We start from the raw sequence: 27,186 nt of genomic DNA on the forward strand, positions 1-27,186 counted from the left end.
GCTTAGATCACTGATTCAGTTTTTTGACTGCTGGCATGACATTTGCAATATTTAATTTGCTGCCATTTGGGATGAATTAATTTTTCGCTCCAAGAATAGAAGGCTTCCTGTCATACAGCAACAAGGGTTCAATTTTAACAGCAATCCTGTGATGTAGCCCTGACCAGGCTGTACCCTGTCTCTCGCCCATTGGTAGCTGGGGTAGGTCCTGGATGTCAGTAGGATGTCAGTCTATTTTTTCTGTGTAATAAAATATGTCATTTGAGTTCTCAAAGTTTGGCTTATGTTAGTGAGTGCCATGGTTACTAGGAGCCAAACCCGGTCTCTCAATGAAGTCATTTCCCTACTGACACAGGATAACATGCACATGACATGTTGTAAGCTTCTGTAGAGCTTATCAGAACCAATAAAAGGTGACATCACTATGCAGTGATGAGAGGCTGGAAGAAGGTAATCAGAAGTCTTCGACACACTGGAAAGAGTTTCTGCATTCTTATGCGTTAACCCTTTAATGTTCTGCTCCTGGTTTTGGCCCTGCTTTTGATATCACACAAGACTAAAACTTTAACATCCACATGTATGATGAAGAATTAAAAAACAGACCTACACATAGACCACAGTAACACACAGCCAACATCAGTGTCACTGTTTCTATGGTAACTGTCAACATTGTGAATAACAGATGAGGAAACGCATGTGGAATCTGAAGGCTGTTCTCCACTTCCTCACTTCTTCCATCCTGCGTCACTCCCTTTAAAGAAATCTCTCTGTGTTACAGACAAATGCCTGCATGCAGATAACAATCTGAGAGATTCAACGTGCCTGTTTATTATTTTCAATGAGTTTTGAGTGAATACAGTAGTACACAAAAACCCATGTTTCCCCTCAGAAATGCTCCTAATAACTTAGATCCTGCTTAGTTTTCTGTATAATACAATAAAATATTATCTGAAGAACATTTAAAAACAGAATAAAACTTGTTTTTTTAAGACTCCTTAATACTTCTCAATCAGGCAATGTTATATGAAGAAATATTTACAGTCCCACTTGCAAAAGCCTTGAGAAAATGTAAAAAAGTCCTAAGATTTAGAAGAAAATATTTGGATGCTACCATAAATTCACAGTTGAACAAAGTAACAGAAATCTATCCCTGCAAAGTCAGCAAAGTTTACCACTGCCCTGCCTTTCTCTAGATCACACAGGTCCAGCCTGTCGGTGAACATGATGTGTCACATCAGCAGTCACTAAAGAAGAGTGTCCTCACAGTCCTCATTGTGCGTGCTGAGCTGGGTCTTCCTGTGAGCTTTAATGGCCGCCCAGATTCGACACAGCATGCCGCCTCTGCAACAGCAATTTTGGATGGATTGTGAAAATTTACAACTATTGTCAGGCAACCTAATGCTGCACCCATGGGACCAATCCCCTTCCTGTGACAGATTATGTGGTGTGTGGAGGTGGCTCACCTTATTCCACAGTACATCAAGTCGTCCCTGGAGGCCATGTGGAGGAGACAGTCCAAGGTGAACTCGTGAGAGAGCAACTAGAAAACAACAACACGCAGGTGTGGATTAACAGCAAGGGGGGGTGGGTAATACAAAACCAGTGTCAGGGGTTAAATGAGGATGACCATCAGCTGCTTTTACCTTAGTGATAGTGTCCTGATCAGCAGGGACAGACTTGAGCCAGCGTACTAAAGCCTTTGTCTCTGGTTTAGAGTTTGAATGTGAAGCCATCTCTCCATCTATAAAATACAGAGTTTACAACAATGAGTCTGTCCTTAACATCAAAAACACTTAAATAGTGAGACTGTATAATCATTACCCAACCTGACAAGTCAAGTTTGATCACATTACCTGCTGATCAGTCTACGCCTGACAGAAACCAGTCAGGCAGAATCCACCATCAGCCTGAAGCTGAGGCGTGGTAGGGATTGACTCATACAAATGTTAAGAAACAGTAATGACAAGAGTTAACTGATAATCCAAAGAGGGCTTGGTCCATGGATGTAATACTGGTCATGCTGCAGCGTGTGTGACTGGTGATGACGATAGCAGACTGAGCACCTAATAAATCTTTGCCTTTGTAAATAAGCTGAGGAAATAATATCAAACTGTCACTTTATATGGATTTACATGTTTAAAAGTGACACATAGCCCAGATCAAACAAGTGGCAATACATAAATGTTTGTTTTTACCAGCCTGGAATACAAAGTCAGCAGGTCATATGATGGCTGAAAAAAAGTACTAGATCTCTGAGATCCATCTACTAAATAAGAAAAAAAATGGGGCAAGATGCTGGATGAGGGAGATGTGGAGGTGTGAGGTAGGGATTTCTCCTTTATGTTTTATAAGAAATTCCTAAATAGAGCTGCTTTTGTCTATGTATTTATATTTCTGCTCAAATGGACAAAGGACAGTGTTTCTTTAAAAGATGCTGATTGGTCCATGCTGAAATCCTGATTTTAAATCCTAATCAGCAGACAGTGTATATAGATAGAATAGCAGTGCAATAGATATTCAGTGTATCTGATTCTCAATTTGTTTTCAGAAGTAATACCTTCAGTGACTGCTGCTCCCCTCAGTGCATCTATCTGTTCCTGTTTCCTCTGGACAGAGCTCCTCAACAGCTCCTGGTACTCTGTCTCCTTCTCGTTCAGCTGACTCAGCAGTCTGAAGCACAAACAGCCATCAATACTCAGCAAAAAACAGTGCAGCTCATAATCTAATGAGTCACAGCCTTAAAAGAAATGTCAGTGTTGTGATTATTCACATTTTTATATCAAACATTTAAAACCAGCTGTCAGATAATGTAGTTATACCTCCTGGTCTCTATTCGCATGTCTCTTAGTTTCTCGCTGAGAGGACAGTCACTGTTAAGCACGATGTCTGTGGGGGAAATAGGGCTGGCTGTAGGCAGGATCTCATGTGTGGGAGCTGACTGTTTTGTGTCAGGTGGCGCCACCAGCTGGTCAGGGACAGGAATGACGGGAGTGTCTGGGTCAGCGGACTGCTCGTCAGGAGTACTGTCCTCAATATCAAATGAGGACTGCAGCTGGAGTTTCAGTTCTGTAAGGGACAGTAGGAGCTGCTTCACAACATTTCTCTGCATCTTTCCATTACCTGATATAAATATATGTATATACACAGCAGCTCTACCTGGCAGTAGCACAGGTATGGCATCCTGCACTGCCTGTCTCAGCAGGTTGTCCAGAGCAAACATCCAATGAGGTTTCACCTGCTGCTGCTTCAACACCTTCTTCACCTACACACAGTGAGGATTGTAGTGATGTAAGATGGCTGATTCTCAAAAGCACTTTGAAGATGTCAGCAGGGTAATCACCAAAAGAGACTTACAGCATCTTGGAAGTTGAACAGCACCGCCTGCAGGCTGCTCACAGGTACTGTGGCCGCAAGCAGAATCCCGCGAAGGTCCTGCAGGCTGCTGGTCAGCTGCTTCCTGTCTGGAGAGCGAATGTTGTCTCGCAAGCAAGTGATGAGTTTGGTGATGTGGTCTGCAGTGAGCGGTGATCCCTCATCGCACTTTTGATAGAGAAAAGGAGAATTCAGTATTGATATAACAGGAGACAGTGCGTACTTTGTTCACTGATTATTTAAAGAAGCATTTAAAGGTTAAATTGAGCAATGTATTTGAATACAAGTAAAAGTCATGCATGACACTTTAATTAAAAGTACCACTGCTGTTTGTAGCCCTATGGTAAAATAAATTCAATTCAATTTTAAATGTATTGCATCTTACAGTTACACAAACCAAAGCCTGACCCAAAAGCCAACAATAGCAAAGAAAACTTCTGTTATTTTATCCACTGTGCCAGATATACAGTGGAGTAGAATGTATATTTCCTTCTGACATTACAGTATAAAGTAACTCAAAGCTGACACAATGAATGATTCCAAAGAAAAAAAGGAAACTAAAACAATGAACCATGATTATAGCTGTTTGTTCTACAGACCAAAGATGCTAGTTTTTAAGTGGAGAAAAAAGCCGGTGTTACATTCAATCTCTAGATTATGAACCTGGAAACAAACTTCAGTGATTAAGTTGACCCTCTCTTCAGGAAGACGTGCCTTGCTGCTGGATTTCATGTCAAATTTCTTTGTGCAAAAGAAGTTTGTGTAACATTAAAACTTGGTTAGTCAGGGGGAGAATGGCCTTTTCCCAGCCATGTACACTACACAAAACCAGTTGCATATCTTCATAACTTAATGTCTCCTTTAAGAAACTGGGCAGTGAGTGTGTGTGTGTATGAGATGAGAGAGAGGTTGTGTGCCCGTTAGTAGAGAGTTGTTTGTTGGTGGTATTAAATGTACAATACTTAGTAAAACAATAAAGCTGCAGCGTCTATGCATGCATGGATGTGGCAGAATTATTTATTTATTTATTTATTTTTGGGATGAAGTCAAGGCGGCCACTATAAAGCGCTGCGGGAAACCCTGCTCAGATTAAATCCAGACATTGTAGTCTCATTTGGTGGTTATAGTCTGAATAAATATCTTAAAACTAATTTTGAGGAAAAACCTGTAAGCGGTGCTAACTGTAACTACTGTTTCTTCACCCACCTGAGGCACAGACTCCTGTATACTAGAGACGACATGAGTGATGTACTCTTTGAGGACTCGGTGCAGTGTGGCTCTCCTCTCACTGTCTTTTCTCAGCATAAAAAGTCCCATGTTTTCCTCTGTCGCGGCCGGACTGCTCATGTCTGATGCAGAGTCTTCTGGTATTCTGAACAGCAGAGATACATCAAACAAAAATAAACAAGCTGTAAAGGAAATGAAACTAAAATCCCAGGGCATATTAATGGAGGTATGAGTATTATTAGATATGGAAACATATAGTGTAAGTGACACGGTTAACTATGCACTTTGATACAGTGGCCTTTCTTATCGAGGCAGGATGTAACCTCACCAGTCTGTCGACATGAAACCTCAGTGTGGTTTACCACTGATGTAACATTAAGATGTAAGTGTGCCAGCTGCAGAAACAATAAGGTTTTATTTGTTCTTACGCAACGAGCAAAACTCACGACAGGATGCTGCTGGTGCTAGATGGGCTCCCTGAGATTTGATCTTCTCTGAGGACAGACTGCCTCTTCCTCAAGTCCAGAGAACTAGTCAGATTAAGGGAGCCCGAGTACGAATCAGTGTCTTCCACAAGGATGGAGACAGGCACGGACAGGCTGCGCTGGTAGTCAGCTGTAAAAGCAGAGGTGTCATAACAGATGTGTGTTAACAAGAAATGTTGAGATGTGATGCAATACAAGGAAGCAACTCTAAATTTTAGAACAAGGGCAATTTAGATAAACTATATGAATAAGAAGAGCAAACTGTGAAGCCTCACCTGCAGACAGGCAGTCCTCAGGTTCTGCTTCGCGTGGAGTTTTAGCCTTCTTCCTGGGGGACGACTGCAGGAAGGTGTCCTTCAGCAGCTCTGCAGCTGTGGCTCTCGTGTCTGGATTTGGCACAAAACACCTCATGATGAAGCCCTTGGCCTCATCTGACATGCACTCTGGAACCTTGGGGTGGATCTTAAACATGCCCACCTAGATGACATTATTTAAATGTGAATAAGTGAGATATTGAAAAAGTCAGAGGTCGCTTTTTCAAACACATACTGTATAATAATTCCCTTATTTACCTTAAACATGGCTGCCTGTGGGCTTCCCAGCTCATGGAAGGGTGGTTTGCCTGTTGCCATTTCTATGATGGTGCACCCCAGGGACCAGATATCTGCTGGCTTCCCATAACCCCTAGGCCCCTGGTCTATAATCTCTGGGGCCATGTACTGAAGAGTCCCTATTAAAAGGTTGTTATTTAAGTCATTAAATGCAGTTCTTAGAAAAAAAGGAAAACATACATTGCACCCTCATGACAGTCATCTTGTTACCAGTAAAGGTCTCAGTGCAGGGGTTGATCCCTGCCAAGCGTTTCGAGGTGCCAAAGTCTGAGATCTTCAGCACGCCACTGTAGGTGTTGATGAGTACATTATCACCCTGCAGCAGAGACAAAAACAATCAAACTTTCCACAACATAGAAGAAGGATTTGCTGTGAGTGACAGAGAGCTTTGCTCACCTTGATGTCTCTGTGGACTATCAGATTATCATGGAGGTATCTGAGGCCCTCAAGAATCTGCTTGGTGTAGAAGATGATAGTGGCTTCATTGTCTTTCAGAGGACCCCATTTGGAGCGCAGGAGAGAAGACAGACTTCCTAGAAACAGGAATGTTACATTTCACAGGTAGGCCACACAGAGACATGGAGTCATCTCTCCAAGTTTTCACTGCATGCGTCATATCAAACAAAGGTTCAGATTAACAGTTCACTTCAGGTGACTTTCCTTTAATCATGTGATTGTCTGAAAACATTTTCTCCAGGATAAATCTGCAACCACTCAGTTCTTTAGAACTAGCTCCCAGTTGATGTTACACAATAAGCTGATCATTTACATATCTGAACATGTGACTTCCTCAATGCCAGAAAGTGGATCACCCTATTACAATGCCATGCTGTAAGCAAGGAAACTCAAGAGGCCAGGCCTCCTGTTTATTTTGGAATTTCCAAAGTATCATGACGTAGGCCCCACATAGCACAGGTCCACCTTGTAATCCAATATTACCATCTTACTGTATGATTAGTTTGTTGATTACATGGAAAGAGAATGATCTATTAGGAAGATTTCCAAAAGAAACAATTACATTAAAACAGCTTCCTTTAACCTTTCGTACTATAAACCTTTCAGAAGTATAACACATGTTCATACTGTATATACGCTGCTCAATAAAGGGGACACTTAAAGGTAGGGTAGGAGATTTCTTTCTGATGCACTTTTTGTAAATTAGTGTAACTTCTCTTTGCAATCCGATAGCAACCAAGTTGCTAGTTTGGCAGTTTTGCATTAAAACGAAGAATATTAATCATCTGTGGAAGCTATAAAACGCTAAAAACATCAGCCAATCCTCCAGGTGGACTCTGCACGGAGTATTGGCTGGTTGCCACTCTTTTCAGGCTCTTTGCGCACCAGAGAGGTACGTGCATGATGGTCGAAGTCAAGTGAGAGGCAGTTATCAAGACAAGCCCTATAAAGGAGAGGTTCTGCAGGTGCTGACCACAGACCATTTCTCTGCTCTCATCCTTTCAGCCTGATGCTTTTCTCACTTGCTCTCACCCCTAGAGGCAGCATGAGGCGTGTGTCTACAACCCACACAAGTTGCTCAGGGAGTGCAGCTCATGGCACATCAATGAGAGCTGTGGCAAAAAGGTTTGCTGTGTCTGTCAGCACCTTGTCCAGAGCATGGAGGAGATACCAGGAGACAGGCCAGTACACCGTACTGGAGACGTGGAGGGGGCCGTAGGAGGGCAACAACCCAGCAGCAGGACCGCTACCTCCTCCTTTGTGCAAGGAGAAGCAGGAGGAGCACTGCCAGAGCCCTGCAACATGACCTGCAGCAGGCCACTAATATGCATGATTCTGCTCAGACTGTCAGAAACAGACTCCATGACGGTGGTATGAGGGCCCGACGTCCACAAGTGGGGCTTGTTCTTATAGCACAACACCATGCAGGGTGATTGGCATTTGCCAGAGAACACCAAGATGGGCAGATTTGCTATTGGCGCCCTGTGCTCTTCACGGGTGAGAGCAGGTTCACACTAAGCACATGTGACAGACGTGACAGAGTCTGGAGACGCTGTGGAGAACGTTCTGCTGCCTGTAACATCCTCCAGCATGACCGGTTTGGTGGTGGGTCAGTAATGACATCATGTCTCGTTCCATCCACCAACGCCACCTTGCGCCACAGTCTGTCCAGGAGCTGACTGATGCTTTAATCCAGGTCTGGGAGGAGATCCCTCAGGAGAACATCCGCCGCCTCATCAGGAGCATGCCCAGGTGTTGTAGGGAGGTCATACAGGCACGTGGAGGCCACACACACTACTGAGCCTCATTTTGACTTGTCTTGAGGAATTTCACTCAAGTTGGATCAGCCTGTGATGTGATTTTCCACTTTGATTTTGAGTGTGCAAAATCCTGGTCATCTGCTGAGGGTATAAGGGAGCCCTTCCTCCACCCTTCACTCTCTCTCTCTCAGCCAGCAGGAGCAGAGCCACACCACACCACCTTGTTTATTTTGTTAGTTCAGTTGTAAATTAATTTGTAAATAAATGTAAAAATTCTTTTAATCTTTTAATTTAATTTAGTTGCTACCCCCTGAGCCAGGGTCGTAACATCCACTATGTAATGAGATAAGATTTTCAACTGGATTATTTCATTAATTGAGATCTAGGAGGTGTTATTTTAGTGTTCCCTTCATTTTTTTGAGCAGTGTATTTGTATCCAGGGAGTCCAGTAATATACTGTTAACCTTGTTTGCTTTAGGCAGAGAAATGTATCAGGAATTTAAATTTTTCTTTGTGTACCTCCTGGTACTTCCTCCATGAAGATCTTGATGAAACCATCCTGGCTGACAGAACCCAGGTACTGGACAATATTCCTGTGTTTGAGCCTCTTGTGCAGAGCTATCTCCTCATGGAGGGGCTGAGAGTACCTGGGTCACACAAACGAATAAATGCTTTTTAATAAAAAAAATCCTAAAAACAGAAATCTTCCACAAAATAGGCTAGTTCTGCCAAATCCCTTCCTTTTAAGGGTACAGTGGAAAGAACATTAATGTGAGAAACAGTGCAGCTCTGTAGTCCCCGGTGACTCCCAATAAAAAGCATGTCTGTCTTACGTGCTGTCCTTCTCAGGGATCTCTTTGATGGCAATACGAACTTGGTTGCTCAGGTCCCTTCCAGCATACACCACACCATATGTCCCTTTACCAAGAACCACCTTGTCTTCATTCTCATTGGTCTCATAGATAAACTGTAGAATAAGATAAAAAACAGTGCAAACCAGTGTGCAGTGAAGTAGAAGTGAGGAATTTCACACGCATATAGAGAAAAGTCAAAAGACGAACATGAGCAAAATGTGACCAAATGTTGCTCTGTGCTTAAGAAAACAGTTGTTGCAGATGTTTTTCTACTTATTGAGCCAAGCGAGGCTGAAAATAGAGCGCACACTGCGTCAGAGCACCGACCTCTAGTATTCCCTCATTTAGATCTTGTAGGTCCTCTTGTAGGTCTTTAGGCTGCTGGAGCATTGAGTTCACCAGCTCACAGAAGCTGGTGAGAAAACATTGTAGATTAGTGTTATTGAATGTTTATTTTCTGCTGAAATCATGCATTTTGGGGGTCTAGGGGTCTTTGAGGCCTCACTTAGGCACCCTTAAGTATCACTTAAGACACTTGAGGGGTGTGTGGTGTGCCTGACCTACATGCAACACATTCTCTAGACCTTACGGAAGCACTCAGAGTATGTATATGAGAAACTGAATCAGCTCATGTAAATCACAAAAACAAACATCTCAATATTTACCTGCTGTCTCTGCACTACAGCAGGGAAAAGTTCCAGCAACAACATTTCGGAATAACCATGATGTTGTGTTTTAAAAAGTCCTTTGGCTGTGTATCATGCTAAGATGGCAGCAGCGGTTTCAGCAGAATCAAGGTAGTTCCGGAGGTAAGATATACGTAAATGGTTTTGTGATTTAGGTCAAGTGGCTTTTTTGAAACGAGAGTGGAAAACATTCTTTTTAATGAGTGCATTAAAGGAAACATGACTCATGTAGCGCAGATTAATTACATCACACTCTGTCGTCATGCTCATTGACCGCTCTCTGTCTGAAAAAGTGGGTTTGCCTATTTGCCTGCAGACATCTGATTATCTTCCTGCTCCCTGCATTCATGGTTTGTTTATCTTATCTTATCAGTTGGTCGGCGAGCGAGTCATTCACACGGCCTTACACACACACACACACACACACACACAACCCTGCTGTATCTATGCAATTGTAGTAATGCTCACCCTTTACAATGATCCTCAGATGGGAACCAGAGCTGGAAGTCATCCGAGTTGTAGTGGACGTACAGGAAGCAGCTCCGCTCATCATTTTTTGAGACACTTCAGAAAGAGGAAAAGAATTTGATCAATGTAAGACATGTCCTTTATCTGCTGGACCTTAGTCCTAATTTAAGATTAATCAATGAGGCATAACTGATGGTAAGTTGCTTCCAATCCCTCCTGTTGATAACCACAAGCAGCTGTTTTAGTTATTTGCTGGAAACTTCCAGACAACACAAGGCTAAAGTCCACAGCAGCACTGATCTGTAGCTGCAGAAGAAGTCAACAAAAAAGTCCACAAACAGCAAAGAAGGAAAAAGCCTAAAGCTATACTGGCAAAACAAAAAACTAAAAGCCAGCCAGAGTTTCCCAGGCAACTCATATGTTTTGGGTCCTCTGTCTTTGCTGTAGGCTGGAACACACCCAGAGCTGGGAGGAACTGTCTGCACATGCTGTACTCCACTTTACCTCACTCCCCGGATTGCAGATGCAGGGAAAGTCCACTGATGTAATCCTTTCTGGAATAAAATACAAAGTACAGTTTATGCACAGTTAAATATGTAGCCTATGGTACACATGAAAAACCTGCTTTTATTTGCATGTACATGCAAGCCCTGAGGCAGGAAGGCATTTACTACACACGCTGACTCTCAAAGAACATGCCCACACACTCCTCGGACTCACAGAACATTCACCATTCATGCAGCTATATTCAACATTTGTACGTCTGCAAGGAAAAAAAACAAAGAGGCAAATCAGGTCCGAGAACAGAGGGTCTACATACCTTTAAGGGTGTGACGTGTTTCAACTGGACCGTTTCATCGTCCTCACTCACACTCAGAATAGCTGGCTGGAAGACTTTACTGGGCTCCAGAATCAGGACCTGAAAACAGCAATCCCAAATTCAAAACCCATTGATCCATATTGCTTCATACCTCAATGCTTTCTGTTTCTGGTCAGTGCGCTGTCTGTCTTACCGGGCAGTGGTTAGTTGACACGGTGGGCTTGCAGGTCTGCAAAAGCAGCTCCATCCAGAAATCCACTGTATCTTGTTTAGGGGATCTGACCTCAGGCAGTTTGACAAACTGACGGTACAGGATGTAGGTCTCCATAATGGATGCAATATACCTGAAACAAAGTAATAATAATCAAGAACACCTATATTAACGAAGCACTGCAATGACTTTTGTGACAGAAAGTTTAGGAAACTATTGTTTTATCTAAATTTACTGATGCAATCTACAGCAGCAGGTCAGTGTCTTTGGTCATCGGGTAAGTAGCATTATTAAGTAGCAGTGTAAATAAAAAATAAACTACTTCTTAAATGCATTGGGTCTTACCACACAGGTGCTTCGAGTCTGTAGAGCTTCTCGGAAGCCTCGATAACTTTTCTGTGCTCGTTGGCGAGGATGTTCGCTCCGAGGTAGAAACCCACATCCCAGTAGTCCTTCATTTTTTCCAAATTGCCCTTTCGACCTAGCAGGGTGCTGATAGTCACACCTAGACATATTTATATGTAAAAACGTCACAAACATTGATTTTAACTCTTCAATTTGCACCACAAGGATATTATTTTATTTTTACCAAAATCAAATGTGATTTTAGAAATCAGGAATGCAGCACATTAAGTCCTATAATTTATACCCCAAGAAGATGAGGTGTCATTAATAAGTACAACATTTATGGCATAACAAATCTGCATTCCATTAACTTAATAATGATCAGAACAGCACCTATTTTACGCAGCTCAATAGAAGTCTCAAATTTATGGCCTGCTGCCATCAGGAGGACCACGTTGTTGATGCCTGAGTGAAGAGTTGGCTCTGTCTCAAAAGCTTTTCCATACCTAATATAAAGTACATCAGGGGGAAAAAAAGCAAACCAATCAGGAGCAGCCACAGAGCGGAGAGGTATGTATGACTAAACACATGAACGGTGTGTACCAATAGCAGGCCTGCTCTCTGCTGCTCTGGTCAGTGAACCCTGAGTTTATGAACATGTCTTTGTAAATACGTCCACACAGGCAGTAGACATCTGACGCCACGTTCTCCCCGGACTCTACGATTGGCAGAATTTCTTCCAAAGCTTTTTTGCGATCTCCAGGTTGATTCCTCCTGCAATGGGAAAACGTCATAACACCCATGGTGATGCAAAGCCCTTTTTCTATCTTGTTTACACACAGTACAAAGCTGATAAAGAGCTTCAGGCTGAGAACGGCACAAAAAGAGGAAAAGGAGATTACAATTGTTTAATGATGTTGGGTAAATCCAGATGCAGCAGCAGCTGTGTGGGTACCTGTTTAGAGCAAATATGTAGTGAAACTTGATATTCTGGTGCCTTGCTACCAGACACGTTGGCAGGTTATTCAGAGTCTCCACCAGTTTGATCATGGCATCATAGTCCTGAGAAATGGTATTTTATTATTAATTATAATCAATACACAATCTAAACAGCATTAGATCTTTCAACTGATCAAATGTGTTTTTCTGAATATTTTTTTAAACTGACACCTAGATGAAATCATAATAAATTCACACCTGAACATCCCTGTATGACAGCAGCAGGTTCATAACTACATCAGGGGTGAGCAGATCCACACTATCCAAGCGTTTCTGGATGCAGCTTAACTCGTGACTCAGAGCTTGACCACTGAAGCGCTCCCGTGCCATGCGAATCTCATGGAGGATGGACTCCCGGAAGTACTCACTGTGTCAGAATAAAAGGTGTGACATTCCAGCTTGCACACGAGACAGGCTGTGCTTTATGACAGAAACAGATACATGTAATGATCATGTTTCTGCTCTGACCTGGACTGGACATGCACATTGTTGAACAGATGCACCAGTCTCTCCACCAGCGGGGTCATCAGGGGCTCCAGCTGGAAACTAGGCTGCATCAGCTCATTAATGCAAGTCATCATCGTGGCATCGCAGGCAAACACTTTGCCCTGAGGCGACACTACGTAAGGAATGAAGGTGTAGCTTCCACACTGCTCCTAATGGAAGACAAAGCATGCATTGTATGAGGCCAACCCCACAGACATGAAGTCTTTTTTTAGCCTTATACACATTAAACCTTTAAATATTTGCAATTGTAAAGATTGTAAAGTTTATCCATTTTTGTCAACTAAAGGATTTTAAATGTTCAATTGGGCAACACAAAATGCCTCACACAACCCAGGGATGCACAATATTATACACCACTATGCAACATAGTTGCTGTCGGGTTGTGAAGTTTAATACCCAATTTGGTAACCTGTTATATTTTACTACAGGCAAGGTTGGATGTTCACCTCATTTTGGTAGAAAAAAAATTGCACTGCAAATATATGTCAGCATCAAAAATTGGCTGTATTGAATATTGGCATATTAGATATCTGCAGAAATTCTGTTTTGCATCAGCATTACAGACAATTAATCAATTTGATATTCAATAATTCAAATAAAGTGATAAATACAATGGCCAGCAGTGAAAGCTGCAGCAGCCAGGCTGGATGTACATAGTAGTGAAAGCAAACCAAGCAGCTAAGTAGAGGCGTCCACTGAGTGCTGCATGTTTCTCACTCCATTTAAATCTAATGCGCAGGGGCCCCTAGTAGCAAAGGGCCCTGTAATCTCAATTACACCTGTGAAAGCGTTGCTAGATTTTTGGCCCCTCTTTTCACATGTTACTTAAATGATGCATGATGACACAATGTTAGCCACTCTGTAACTCAGCAGTACCAGTCAACGTGGGCATGTGTTACCTTGATAGCATGTTGGTCACTGTCCTGCTTGTAACAGTACAGAATTATGTTGTTAGTCATGCTGAAACTTTCCCTCACTGCCAGATGGTAGAAAAGGGAAGGCTGGCAGAAGGAGTCACTCATCTCCACCACCGCTACATCTGTGTGAGGGGGGGATTTAACAGGGCGGTGAGTTTGCGCAACTGTCTACGTCTACGGATCCAAACAACCATGCAGTCAGCATGTCTGCACTTGCCTGCATTGTAGAAACTATCCAGGATGTCAGTGGTGCCCATTGATATCCTCTCACATGAAATCGTTTTTAAAGCAGCATTCGCGTCCGCGCAGGCTTCCTTCAGACATGTCAGCGACAGGTTTCCCTCAGTCTGTGGCACCGATGCGTCCTCGTTCACAACGTATGCCACGGATACAGCTCTGGTGCGACTCCGCGGAGAGACGATCTGCTTACTCGAGCCGCCGCTGCCGCTCAGCTCTATCGCCAGCGAGTCCTGCCACAAACTTCCAGCGGACACCCAGACCGGATCCTTCCTCTTCACCTCGTGCAGGCTCATCCGCCTGCGCTCTGTCGTGTACATGTTGTGCTTTAATTCCTCACCTGAGAGTCAGTGAGAGCAGTCTGCGGACACATTAAAAGGCAAAATTACGGCTGCTTGTTCTTGTGATTCCCCAGGTGAGCCACCGCCTCCGCCGCCTTCCACATACCCAGCACATTCCCAGTACTCCTCTTCGGAGGGACCCGCCCAGCTCTCCTCCCCTGTTGCGCTCCGCCCGCTGGCATTTCGGCAATGAAACTTTACTCTTCGCATGCACGACTCTCGTGTGACCTCTGCTGTGGAAAAAAAATATTAAGCAGGCTCACATTTCTGAGTACTGAAGCTGCTGGTAATTGTGTATGTCCTACCCTCAATGGCTCCTTGTAATGCCTGTTTATTTCTTCCAATTATCATCTTACGTAGAAGTAAATGAAGACATGCAGGTATATGAGATGACCTCATTATATATTTATCATACAGACCTACATAATGCATCCTAAGGTGTGAGTCACAGTATACATAAACACAGTGGAAGCCCATGTTAAAACATTTCCAGCTTTTATTTACAGTACAAAAATGAAAATTTACTCTGAATGCTTCTGAACTGACAAAAATAAACGCAGTCTTTAAATACACACTGCAGTGGCGCAAGAAAACACAAGAGCGTCGATTATTTCCCCTGCACTAAAAATAAAAATCCTTACAAGTCTGCAAACTTTACTTTGACAACAAGCAGAACTTGTTAAACATGAACCTAGAGTAATTACACTGACACATATAGCATGGACATCACAACAAGCTATATTTTGTACTCGGTGTTTGTGATCCAAAAATATATAATCAATTATCGATTCTTAAGATATCTTAATCTGGCACTGAGCGCTTCTTTAGTGTAAGCACTGTCTGGTGTGAGATCGGTCATGCGTGACGCAGACATTACACAAACTACCTGAGAATAGGAAGTAGGTCTTCTTCGAGACAGTTGTGGCAGGTTTGAGCAATAGTTTAGTAATTACAGAATATACACTACAAACCGAGCTTGCTCCTTTGTTTCCCAGTTTAGATGTATTGCTCCAGTCCGTTGGTGATGATGATGATGGTGATGATGATGTTGTTACTTGACCAGAAGAGGAACGCATCATTTACTCATCAAGGCCCTCGTCTTCCTCTTCCTGCTGCTTGGTGTCCACCTCGCTTGTGTCTGAAAACTCGTGCAGCAGGACATACTCTCTGCTGCTGAAGCCAAACTTGAGAACATCTTTTTCTTTGAGCTCGTAGTAGCGCTGGGACTCGATTCGCTGGTTGTTCAGGTAGGTGCCATTGCCGGAAGCAAGGTCGATAATGTAGGGTTTTACCCTGCGACCAGTGGTGCCATCGGCTCGTGTAAACTCTGTCAGCCTGCAATGAAACACATTGGTATTGTTTATTATTAACATAATTTGACACATTGGTCAAAATTAAGTTACCATACATAAACTGATGGTTGTTTCTCCTACCTGTACTGAAACACTGCATGTTGCTTGGAGCAGGATGGGTGATCAATGGCAATATCAGCAATCTTTCTTTGTCGCCCCAACAGATAGGCACTCTGTCTGTGAATGTACATGACAGGAAGAGGTTCATCATTCTTAAAAGGGTACAGTCGCCATCTTCGCTTTGGAATGCGGGCCTCAGGTGGCTCATTGTACTTGATCACCACTCCCCGGAATGTGTTGGTGTCTTCTGTGAGTGCCCCTGAAAGTTCAAAGTTTGGCTTCTCTTTCTCAGCAGGGGGAGCATTTGTATTATCGCTCCCTTCTCCCGATTGTCCAAAATCTTGTTCTTCATTTTCTTCACGACGCTGGCGATTTTCTCTGCGCCGCTGATCATGCTGCTGTCGCTCAGCTTGTTGGGAGGCAAGCGCATTTCGTTCCCGGCTTCTCTCTCTACCTCGGTCTCTCTCTCGTGGCCTGTCTGTCTCCCACCTGCTCCGTCTCTCCTCTGGTTGGTCATTTCTCCTTCTCCGGTCATCACCAGTAGCCCTATGATCATCTCTCTCCTGTTAACAAGATAGGATAAATGACATGTAAAGAAAGGAAATTATTAGCCCAAGACAAACCACCAGCATTGTATACTCATTACAGTTACAGAGTATGTACCTCGTTACATCAGTCTGATTGACATTAAAAAGTGTGCCTGCCTTGTTTGTTTCCATCTAGGCAGTTTTCTTCAAAAACTATCTGGAAGTAGCAGGCCTTTTAAAAAACAGTAGGTGACAGGATGAAGCACTTGTTTAAATATAGGATAACTCATAATAATCAGAATACTTCTTTCTAGGAGTCGCAGGATGTTGACTGTTTTACTTAACTTAAAGAAGATTGAAGCAAGACATCTGGACTTGTAGAGTTTTCTTGAAGATGTTTCGCTGCTCATCCAAGCAGCTTCATCAGTTCTAACTGTTTGGTGGGGAAACATGGTTTATATCTGGTTACAGACCTCAGTGGGTGGGTCTGGGTACAACTTAAAAAAAACAATAGCAATAAATGCTTCCATACTTACCTGTGGAAGCATTTATTGCTATTGCAGCGAAACGTCTTCAAGAAAACTCTACAAGTCCAGACGCCTTGCTTCAATCTTCTCTACGTATGATGAGCTGGATGACTGAGAATCTTCATCAACATGTTTTACTTAACTGCTTCTCTATCACAGTCATGGTGATCACAGCCTAACAAACAAATGCTGAACATTCAGCTAATGATGTAAAAAAGAAAATAGTTGCTGATATTGTAATGTCAGTCCTAAATGCATCAGTGGTTCATGAGCGACAAGTCCATAGAAAGCAGCCTCAGTGGTTTGTGGTTGTTGAGTTTTGGACTTTTTTAACATTTAATCTAAATCATGGACGTAACCAATCTATAATATTATTAATGTCACATTTAAACGAAATTCTGGAGCTGTTGTTAAGTGTTGTAAAGCCACATTTCTTAGTAAATATGAATCCAATCACCCGCTTTATTTTGACGTCTCCGCCACGATGAGGGCTACGACTTCTCCTGTTTCTGGGAGATCTGCTGCTTCGCCTGGCGGGAGAGGTCTCTCTTCTAGCCGGTGAACGGTCCTTGGCCCTAGGAGGCGACCTAAATAAGAACACGACTCTAAATGACTGTACATAAAACACACACTTAATATTTCCCATTAGCTACAGCTAGCGTGTAAATGCTAACGAACAAAACAACGTAGCTTAGATTATGATGCCGGAGCGAACAGCTTAGATATTGATATATGTCAAGATAGAAAGTACAAAATACGATTCAACGGGGAGGCGATATGGTGACTCGGTAAATCATACCTGCTCGTTCTTCTCCTCTGAGAGTTGCCGGGGGATCTCGACCTCGAGCGGCGTGATCTCTGTGGCCTAGCAGGACTCAGCTTCTCCTGCTTTATCTTAACTTCTGGTTCGCGCTCCGGAGATTCCCTCCTCCTGTGTCGCTTTTCTTTGGCCATTCTGTAATGATAACACGAACTCCAATGTTGTGTTACTAAACAAACATCGCCATCCGCACAAAACGTTAAAAATTAATCCAAAACTCTCGAATGCAAAAAAAACTTGTGTTGTCGTAGGTCGCACACTTCCGTTTCCGGTTGTTCGCAAAAGAAATATCTCGACGAGCTCGTTGTCCCCTGCACACTTGGTTCCGGCACAAGTAATCGTGTTATTTGTTGCGTGACGTCTTTGTTCTATATGCAACAAATAAAACGATTGAACAAGTTTGATTGCTGGAGCTGAGACTAGACTAAAATGGAGTCTGTAGCTTGAAATTAAATTAAAAGTTAAAAATGCCTAATATTTGAAAAACTATACTTTTTTGAAAAAAACCTTGGAATTTACCCGGAATGTCCTCTGTGAGATGAACACCTCTGACAGAGGTGTGTCAGAGGAGGATGTTGTCCAAAAAAAGACCATACTGGACTGTCCCTCTCACCCGCTCCACACTGTGCTGACCAGCTACAGGAGCTAGTTCAGCAACAGACTCCGACTCCCACGATGCACCACTGAGAGACACAGGAAGTCATACCTGCCTGTCTCAGTCAAACTACTGAACTCTGAACTGTCACAGTCACTCAGACACTGTACATTCATACTGGTACATTCATGTCATGCTCTTTACAACGTAAAGGTTTGTATACAGTAGCAAATATGTTTCTTCTTCTTTAGAAACAACTCAGGGATTTAAATGCTATCTAGGTATTTAGATATTTATTTTATATTCTATTTCATATTTCAATGTATCTTTGATTTTTATTTGTCTGTAACAAACAAGAATTTCCCCTCGGGGATAAATAAAGTAATTCTGATTCTGGTTCTGATTCTGAGCTTCTATTGCTGCATTTCAACACACGAAAAACCAATCATTTTTATCATGTTTAGATTTCACGACATTCAGTCACTGACCTAAAATTTCATAATCTTTCTGCAATTTCAGCTGCAAACCAGAGGAGCAAGAAGAGGAAAGCTGAGGAAGACGAGGAGTCCACCAAGTCGGTCAAACTGACGTCAAAACAGGTATGCAGTGTTTGTTCTACCTGACATCAAACAGGCCTGTCTCAGTAGTCGTGCTAGATGAAGCCTCAGAAGGTCAAAAGGCCAAAAGGTCAAAGCACTAGACTGGAGTGTAATAAAAACACAACACATGTAATAACTCTATGTGTAACCTGATTTAATAAAGTAAAGAGTAAAAGTCGAAAAACAATGGAGAGCTAACTGAGAAACTAATGTATCAAGTGACCACTTGATGCCTTCTCTGGACCTTGGCTGTTTGTGAATGACATGTCGTTCATCATTTACAAGTGTGCTGCTCTCTTGATGTTCAAGAGAAACGTGCAGTAATTCTTTGTAAGTGTACTTGTCAAAACAAATAAACATTTGCATATAATATATACATATAATATATTGCTCATTTTTTTGCTTTGTTTATTCAATATGACAAGATAGAATTCAGCCACTGGGAAATGGCAGCTTGGTTCTTGAATTTCATCACTTCGATGATATTATTCCTTCAAGTTGGGTCTGGAAAAAAGACAAGAGATATAAGGCTTTGAACAAGCAACACAGGTCCTGTTTGAGTATAAATTAATATTTTTCATAAATAATATAATATTTATATCTTGGATTTATTCATAAGTGAATACCTTGAGCTGTTGGTTGGCTCTCTTCAAGAACTGGATCTCATCCTGATGCTTCTTGTCTTCCGCCTGTCGCTTCTCAGCTTCTCTCTTTTCGATTGCATCACATTGAGCTTCCTGCTCGTTCAGTTGCTTCTTGTATTGTTGTATCTCGTTCTCAAGATCTGCAATCTTGGAGTACAACAAAACAGTCACATGCTGTTTGGTTCTGATAAAGGCTCAGTTGTGTTGACAGGCTTGCCGAGGTGACTATTTTAAAGTAAAATAAAGAAATGGTGCTCTCTGCTGGACTCATTATAAAATGACAGCTTTTCTATTATGATTTTTTCCTTTGAAATTACATTTTTTGTGCTCCATTGCTTGTAAGGTATATAAAATTAACATAACATAACTGGAGGCCTTACTCTTTTTTCCATGTCAGCCTTCCCCTTCTCAGCCTGCAGTGCTTTCCTTATGCCGAAAGCCATGCTGCTGTCATAGAGTGTCCGGAAGGCATCAAGAGTCGACTGGATCTCATCTCTGACATGCAACAACAGCAGACCCCTCTCAGCGCAGTTTATGGTGACCTGCCTTATAAGCTCATCTTGAAGACAGAGAAAAATTAAGGTGGATCAGATGGTGTACAAGGATCTGTGGAAATGTACAGATACAATCCTGATCTCTATGATCAAGAAAGCCTCCTCACCAAAGCACTGAGAGTAGAGCTCCCTGCGGACAGGGCATATGCCTGTGTCCTTGGCCTGCCTCTGCTGCATCTTTGTGTCCAGGGCTTTTTCTAACTCTATAACGTCAGCTCTTGTACACGGTGCACTGGACACCTGCTGCACCCACACCTGGCTATCCTTTGCCCATTCCCTGTAATGGCAGATATTACGAAGGTTGCACTTGTTGATCAATGTGATGTAGCAGCATAGAGCTATACCTGGGTGGAAGGATGACATTCAGGATGTTCTGCATTTCCCGATCGGCGGCTTCAGCAGCGGCTGATTTGGGTTTGGGAGGTACAGGTAGCACAGGTGAGTCCACAGGCGGCTGAGGGCTCACTCTCAAAGACCGTCCCTGCAGTCAGAACCATTTCATGTTTCAGGAATGTGTATTGTCTACAACACCATCTGAGTGGGTGCTTTTTGTGAATTTACATCAGTGCATACTAAAATAATTATGTCCTCCTTTGTTTAATGTCATCTGGACTTCCAAAAGACTCGTGATCATTTAGCAGCAGGGATGGAATAAGTAATAAGAGCATTTTGTTTTATCAATGCAATGTAAACATACTGCAGTGACTCCTGTTCTCTAGCTAATGCCATATTAGCTAAGTAGCCCAACATTAAATGAACGTCTCACGACAGCTGACCGTGTAGACTCACCTTCGGTGTTTTTTTCTCTGTGGTTTTAATCAAAACTGGCCTGTCATATTTCAGCAGAGAGTCGACTGATGGAATCATCGTGGTTTGTGATAACAAAACAACAACAACTACTGGCTCCAAACAAGAGTTTCCTCTCGCTCAGTTTAGAGTTCTCTGTTTACGTTGTCATGGCAACGGCGTCTAGGCAACAGAGGCGTGGACTCGCGTGGCTAATTTGATGACTTACGACTTGACTTGATAAAATGTAAAAAGACTCGCAACTCGACTTTGACTTGAACGTCGGTGACTTGGATGTGAGCCGCATGACTTCTAAGGACTCGATACTTTACCCAAAACCTGAAGGTGACAAGTGTGATTAAAGGTGTAGACTAATCAATTCATGTCGCGCAGCGCTTCTCTCTTACTCGCACCTACGTGTGTGTGTGTGTGTGTGTGTGTGTGTGTGTGTGTGTGAGAGCTGTCAGCGCAGCAGTAAGTCAATGAATGCAGGAGGAGCTGTGGATCCTCAAACAGCTGGCTTATCGCTAGGCCTTTAGCTTATTTTCACAACACTGCATGGATGTGCTGTGTGTGTCATCCAGCTCATATGTTGCTGCCAAATGGAAACAGAGTTCTGCTGTATGGAGCCAAATCGGGGTCATAAGTTTTGGGGCCAAACCGGACAGACAGCAGAGCTGCAGGCAGAGACAGAGGACTGTAGTCTGATGCTGGACTGAGAGTCTGATGCTGGACTGAGAGTCTGATGCTGGACTGAGAGTCTGATGCTGCGCGCTGTGTTTTCATAACGTCCATCCATGATGCTGCTCTGGCTCGTCGGTTAGCGAACAAGTTAAGTCCATAAATAAGTCCGTCCATCAATGACAGGCTGATTAACGGTAAACTAAAGTTAGAATACTGCTGTCAGCTGGTTTATGAGTTAAATACAGAGTAAAATGTGGGAATGATTATTTTTCATCCATATTTATCAAACATTCACTCGATCCACAGCCTGGACCATCACACAGTCGTCAAAATGACTAATTGTCCAAAGTGTTACACATTACAACCTTTATGCTGCTTATTAAAATCTGAAAGCACCATCATTGCTAACAAAGAATCATACTTATGTATAAAATGCAGTCCTATGGTAGTACAGTGAAATATTTTTGTCTAAATAAGAAAGGACATGTGTTTGATCCAGTCCAATTGTTAATTAAAAAATATAGACAATGGGGAATTTATTTTTTATATCATTTATCATCATATTATTCATTTTGCAACCTGTCATGTTTGTTTTCTCTCTCTCCTTCATCTCTGTCCTGTTTCCCTCCCCTCGCTCACAGGGGGTCTCGCCCGGGGAGTAAATCAATGTAGAACCGCCACTGACCATGGATGATCCAGAAGGTCCAGCAGCTACTTAGAGAAAGGAACTCTGCATTTAAGTCAGCAACAGAGACCAATACAACACAGCCTGAGCAAACTTAAAGAAAAGAGAGCCTTCAAAGAGGCCAAAGCAGACTACAGGAGGAGGGTTGAGGACCATCTAGGCAGCAACAACAGCCGGCAGGTGTGGCAGGTAGTAAGTAGGTAACATCAGAGGTGATCTCGCACTGGCAGAGGAGCTGAACATCATCTTTGCCCGCTTTGACGCCACGACACCTGAAACAGCACAGCCCCACCAGGCCCACAGCAGCATGATCCTCACTCTTGAGGAGCATGAGGTGAGGCGCACATTGCAGGCTGTCCAAAAAGCCCCACATATCCAGCCTCAATGACTACAGACCATTAGGGGAAGATGATGAGGGATGAACTCCTCAGGCCATGCATGATGATGGAAGTTCAGATAGCAGTGATGCAGGTTGAGGTCAGGGCTTCTAGACTGGAAAAAGAATTCAGATTAGCCCAACATGCTATACAACGGCAGTGTGCAACATGCGGTCTTCTTTGGACTCCCTCAATTTATTTTGAACTTCCTGTTTGTTTCCTTTTCATACTCTTAGTTTCACTTCCTATCTATGTTGTGGTTGTAATTCTCACTGTAAAAATAACATTTGTCATGATTGCAAACCAATTATAATCAACTGAGCACATATCATCCACCAGATGGCGCCAGAGGAAAAGACAAGAGCTCACCAAAGTTAACATGAGTTAAATGATAACACAAGATGTAAATACATTGCATTTTATGTAGAGTGTCATGTCTGTAGCAAAAATAAAAACATGTGGTTTTTACATTATAATTTTATTTATGACAGAGAAGTTTAGGACAACTTTTCTGAAGTGCTTCCTGTCAAAATTTGCAGCAGCATGAGAGAAAAAAATCATGAACCACATCCACAACACACACTTCCTGAAAAACACAAAGATGTTTTTAAAAGTTTACTTAACCTCTGTGGAAATCCAGCAGTGGGTGAAAGAAGCTGACACTGAGAAACTGTCAGTGGCTGAGAGGGTGAGTGTTACAGCCCCTGGATACGGGGAGAAATAATAAGAAGAATGTAATCCCAGCGTTGTCTCATCAGGAGCTTTATCAGGAGCTGTACTTCATTCACAGATGTCCAACAAAATAAAACAAATGCATTTTCTTGATACAAACTAATACTAATACTATGCATATAAACAACAGTACAATTCCCCCGAGAGTCAACTCTCTTTAATATATATAATTTAATATAAACACTCCACAAATCCAGCAACAATGTGCCACGCCCCTCCTCGCTTCACGGAATGATGGACATGCGCCGTGCTCACTCACTCATAGGTGATCAGTAGGTGATCAGCATACTGATCACATACTGATCACTGTTCATTTTATTAACAGTATGCTGATCACAGTATCGTCCACTGTGCGCAGTAAGGACAGAATCTCCCCGTCTTAATCCAAGCATGAACTAAAACTTTTTAATTAAATCTTGTAAATGAGTCATTTTCCGATGTGAGCAGCAAAATGGTTAGGTTAGGCTACTTATAAACAGTTCATTTTTAATTACAGCAATAAAATGTATGTCGTAATAACGAGAAAGCGTCTTATCACGTTATAACAATAGCGTCTTATCACGTTATAACGAGATAGCGTCTTATCACGTTATAACGAGATAGCGTCTTATCACGTTATAACGAGATAAGTTTTGACGTCATAACGAGATAATATGTCGTTATAACGTGATAGCATTTGACGTTATAACGAGATAGTGATGAAATTGTTTTTCTACTGTGGCAGTTCAGCGCTTCCGTAGATTTTACCTGGATAAGGGGAGAAATAAAAAGAACAATGACATCACGGTGTTGTCTCATCAGGAGCTTAATCACGAATTGAGAAACTACCGCGAGTCCCCACCAGGGTCTGAACCAGACCAAAGCAATATATCAGGATTTCTAGTCGAGCACAGATTGCAGGTGGAAAGTAAACAATGATTTTGCCTTCCACCTCTCTTTTTATAACCATTTTAGCTTTTTCTTTCAATCAAATTTTAGCTGTTTTATAGCTTTATTATTCTAAGCACAAGTTACTCAATTTAAGCAAATGGTTTTATCGTCTGTTTCTGTGCAGAGGACAATTTGATGATGTGTGGTCTCCTGGTTGATATTTAAAGGACTCCTGGTTGTGTGCTTCTGCCTCCTGGTGGGAGGTTCTTTTCTCTGAAGCTGCTAGGATGAGCAGTGAAACACCTTCAAGAAAACTCTTCAAGTCCAGATACCTTGCTTCAGCCTGGTTAACGAATTTGCCCTGGATGACTGAGAATCTCCATCAGCATATTATTATGAGGACAGCATAAATAACCAACATGATATCACTGTAGGAGAAGAAAGAGGAAGAGGAGGAGACCATGTCCAAATCCGAAAAACTCTCAGATCAGTCATATCTGTTACATAAACACAGACATGATAACATATAGAAGATATTTTTACATTTACACTCATTTTCACAGTAAGATGTTTCTATGAAAAATGTTCATTGTTTTCTGGACTCTGAGAGGCACATCACTATGAAAAGCAAACCTACGGGATTCCCCTGAGATGTTGTTCTGATGTTGATCTGTTTGGGATTTTTCATGCTTAGATGAAACACATAGCATGAGTTTCTTCCTCATTCTTCAGCACTCCCAGAACCAGTTTATCTGCATTTCTCCAGATAATCTCCATTTATCAGATAAATCTAAGCTAAGGTCACAGGTGCAGCAACACATTCTCACAGAACACACCTCAGCTGAGCTGATAGCTGGGGGTGCTAACAACATGCTAGCTAAGGCGAGACCATCAGTGTAACGTTCTGTAATTCTGAAACTTAAACATCCTTCATTTGATGAGGCTTCAGTTTTTATTCTCAGTTGGGCCTGTCTACTCAAACACTGACTCCCTGCACATTCTTTAAGGGTGTAAAGAAATATGAAGTGTTGCTGCCTCTGTGCAGTTCCTCCTTCACTTTAGAACTTCAGGCTGCTTCTTCATCACTTTGTGGAAAAAAGAATACAGGGGACCTCAACATAAAGACAAAGACCATTCTAAAGACGTGCTAGGTTAATTGGTTACTCTAAATTGCCCGTAAGTGTTAGTGTGGATGGCTGTCTGTCTGTGTGTTGCCCTGTGATGGACTAGTGACCTGTCCAGGGTGTACCCCGCCTCTCACCTGAAAGATAGCTGGGATAATCTCCAGCCCCCTGTGACCCTGCACTGTGGGACAAAGCAGGTTAATAGAAGATGGATGGATCGATGGCTCCAATTGTGGTAACTCTCTTGTTGCTGTGCAGCTCGAGTTGCAGTTTTCTAGTGTGTTTTTTGAGCCCAGTCACTTTCTTTCCAACTACCTAAATGGACTTTTGGAATTACCTTAGTCTTTGTGTAATTAAAATAACCTAAAGCCTATCCCCTGTCTGCTTTTGGGTCCTTCAAAACTAAACATAAGACAATTTAAGGCGGTAACATTTGCAGTTGGCATTATTCAGGTTGCAGGAATCCTCACACACCGTCTCCCACTGTCCATCAAAGGAGAGATCCACACTGGAGCTGATTCTAGGATTGGTTGTGTCCACCTCTATTGACAATGAAAATAATAAAAAAGGAAGAGAAAACTGTTTGATTTAGAGAACAACAGCTTATTTGCATTGTCAGGGAAATGAATGGATGTTAGAGATATTTGAAGTGGAACAATACCTGCACAGTATGTGGCGTAACACCAATTTGTCCGCACAAGTTTGTAGACATAGAAGTTTCCATAGCAGCGTTTGACATAGATGTCACTTAGTATATAATTGCTGTTATTCCAGGCAGAATACACATAACGACTTTCAATTTCACTGTACTGTGTGGGGTGAGGTCCTGCTATCCACATGGGATAAATAGTTCCACATCTGTAGATTTCCACAAACCTCGCTGGAATTTGAGCATTATCTTGTCCCAGAAACAGACGATACCAGCCAGATGCAATGTTAGAATCACAGGGTGTGGTAACACCATCATAGATATAATTTGTTGAACGCCACGTATCATTCAGTACAGTGTAGTGCTCACATGGGTCAGCACATCGGTCAGACCCATTAATACTGATGCAGTCCTCGCCTAAAGGACAAATGCTGCTCCCACAGCTCATAAGAAGCCCATCTGCCAAAGAGAGGAGAGAATGGATTATAATTATGAGGCATGCAGAGTCACAGTTATGTGTATTTTGTGCAGTTTTGTCACTGAAATTCCCAAAATAAAGTACTTTGGTACTTTAATTTGGGAATTACCACCATCACCTTACAGCTATAAGGTGGTGGTGCCAACAATGAGTTAGTAATGTCTGTAGCTCTCAGTGTTAAAATGTCCAGCTTTACAGAACAGATAAACATGTTTACATATAATATTCAACTGTGTGGGGGTGACTTCTTTGTATAAAACTGTTACATTACATTAAGAACTATAGGTTATGCATCATTAAGAGTGCCTCCAAGTCTGAGCCTTAACATGCTCAGAAAACCTATGGGTGGAAAACTTGGAGATCCTGGAGTGGTAAAAGATGGGTGTCATTACTGGAACCAGTCTCTGTGTGTGTCTATGTGTGGGTCCTTGTTCTTATTATTCATGATGTAATTAAATAGAATAATTATACATAAAAACTGAATCAAGTGGTTTATAATTGTTGTGGCTTAACTACGTTGTGACTTTGACACACATTTATTTTGTCATGAATTTTAATTACTGTTATAATAAGATAATAGATGAAAGGCCACAGCTGAGTGTGTCTGTCTATTATTGAGATGCTCTGAAAATTTCATGAATCAAATCTATTCAGGCAAGCTCATGTCTTCATGTATTTCATGTTCAGAATATAACTGCATGCAATTGTTCCAATTAAAAAATGTGTAACAAAAACAAGAAACGTTTAGGAGAACTTACCTGAAGTGCTTCCTGTCAAAATGTGCAGCAGTATGAGAGAAAAAACTCCCCAAGGAACTTCCATCATGA

The 27,186-nt window shown here is 42.2% G+C and overlaps 3 protein-coding genes across 3 annotated transcripts; all 3 read right to left on the reverse strand.

Annotated features, from left to right (window-relative positions):
* Positions 1–509: 509 nt before the first annotated feature.
* LOC114448612 (mitogen-activated protein kinase kinase kinase 5) lies at positions 510–14,410 on the reverse strand. Its single transcript, XM_028425669.1, has 28 exons — positions 13,936–14,410; positions 13,701–13,840; positions 12,763–12,950; positions 12,493–12,661; positions 12,251–12,357; positions 11,899–12,069; positions 11,689–11,801; positions 11,296–11,455; positions 10,933–11,083; positions 10,740–10,838; positions 10,424–10,473; positions 9,920–10,015; positions 9,093–9,177; positions 8,745–8,878; positions 8,431–8,558; positions 6,092–6,228; positions 5,906–6,011; positions 5,657–5,814; positions 5,360–5,561; positions 5,046–5,214; positions 4,579–4,744; positions 3,355–3,540; positions 3,157–3,262; positions 2,820–3,066; positions 2,558–2,670; positions 1,644–1,741; positions 1,464–1,540; positions 510–1,341 (listed from the first exon to the last, which is right to left on the reverse strand). The coding sequence occupies exons 1-28, from the start codon at positions 14,273–14,275 to the stop codon at positions 1,245–1,247; spliced, it is 3,993 nt and encodes a 1,330-aa protein (XP_028281470.1). The 5' UTR covers positions 14,276–14,410; the 3' UTR covers positions 510–1,244.
* A 364-nt stretch (positions 14,411–14,774) lies between these two features.
* On the reverse strand, positions 14,775–17,852 carry snip1 (Smad nuclear interacting protein). Its single transcript, XM_028426602.1, has 4 exons — positions 17,562–17,852; positions 17,220–17,349; positions 15,730–16,271; positions 14,775–15,631 (listed from the first exon to the last, which is right to left on the reverse strand). The coding sequence occupies exons 1-4, from the start codon at positions 17,714–17,716 to the stop codon at positions 15,376–15,378; spliced, it is 1,083 nt and encodes a 360-aa protein (XP_028282403.1). The 5' UTR covers positions 17,717–17,852; the 3' UTR covers positions 14,775–15,375.
* Positions 17,853–19,217: 1,365 nt separating this feature from the next.
* Positions 19,218–20,906, reverse strand: LOC114448856 (axonemal dynein light intermediate polypeptide 1-like). Its single transcript, XM_028426062.1, has 6 exons — positions 20,764–20,906; positions 20,319–20,455; positions 20,082–20,251; positions 19,801–19,979; positions 19,403–19,567; positions 19,218–19,280 (listed from the first exon to the last, which is right to left on the reverse strand). Exons 1-6 carry the CDS (start codon positions 20,839–20,841, stop codon positions 19,248–19,250), a joined length of 762 nt encoding a protein of 253 aa, XP_028281863.1. The 5' UTR covers positions 20,842–20,906; the 3' UTR covers positions 19,218–19,247.
* Between the last annotated feature and the right edge of the window lie 6,280 nt (positions 20,907–27,186).

The sequence above is a fragment of the Parambassis ranga genome, chromosome 16 (genome assembly GCF_900634625.1).
Source record: "Parambassis ranga chromosome 16, fParRan2.1, whole genome shotgun sequence".
Classification (NCBI taxonomy): Eukaryota; Metazoa; Chordata; class Actinopteri; family Ambassidae; genus Parambassis; species Parambassis ranga.

Excerpts from the sequence above, each read along its gene's own strand:
- LOC114448856 (XM_028426062.1), bottom strand. The coding sequence starts at position 20,841 with ATGATTCCATCAGTCGACTCTCTGCTGAAATATGACAGGCCAGTTTTG. Across the intron at positions 19,980-20,081 it reads GCTCTACTCTCAGTGCTTTG|ATGAGCTTATAAGGCAGGTC; the intron begins GTGAGGAGGCTT and ends TCTGTCTTCAAG. Across the intron at positions 19,281-19,402 it reads GAGCCAACCAACAGCTCAAG|ACCCAACTTGAAGGAATAAT; the intron begins GTATTCACTTAT and ends TCTTTTTTCCAG.
- snip1 (XM_028426602.1), bottom strand. The coding sequence starts at position 17,716 with ATGGCCAAAGAAAAGCGACACAGGAGGAGGGAATCTCCGGAGCGCGAA. Across the intron at positions 16,272-17,219 it reads GAGACGTCAAAATAAAGCGG|GAGAGAGATGATCATAGGGC; the intron begins GTGATTGGATTC and ends TCTTGTTAACAG. Across the intron at positions 15,632-15,729 it reads CATGCAGTGTTTCAGTACAG|GCTGACAGAGTTTACACGAG; the intron begins GTAGGAGAAACA and ends GTTTCATTGCAG.
- LOC114448612 (XM_028425669.1), bottom strand. The coding sequence starts at position 14,275 with ATGTACACGACAGAGCGCAGGCGGATGAGCCTGCACGAGGTGAAGAGG. Across the intron at positions 12,662-12,762 it reads AATGTGCATGTCCAGTCCAG|TGAGTACTTCCGGGAGTCCA; the intron begins GTCAGAGCAGAA and ends ATTCTGACACAG. Across the intron at positions 3,541-4,578 it reads TACAGGAGTCTGTGCCTCAG|TGCGATGAGGGATCACCGCT; the intron begins GTGGGTGAAGAA and ends CTCTATCAAAAG.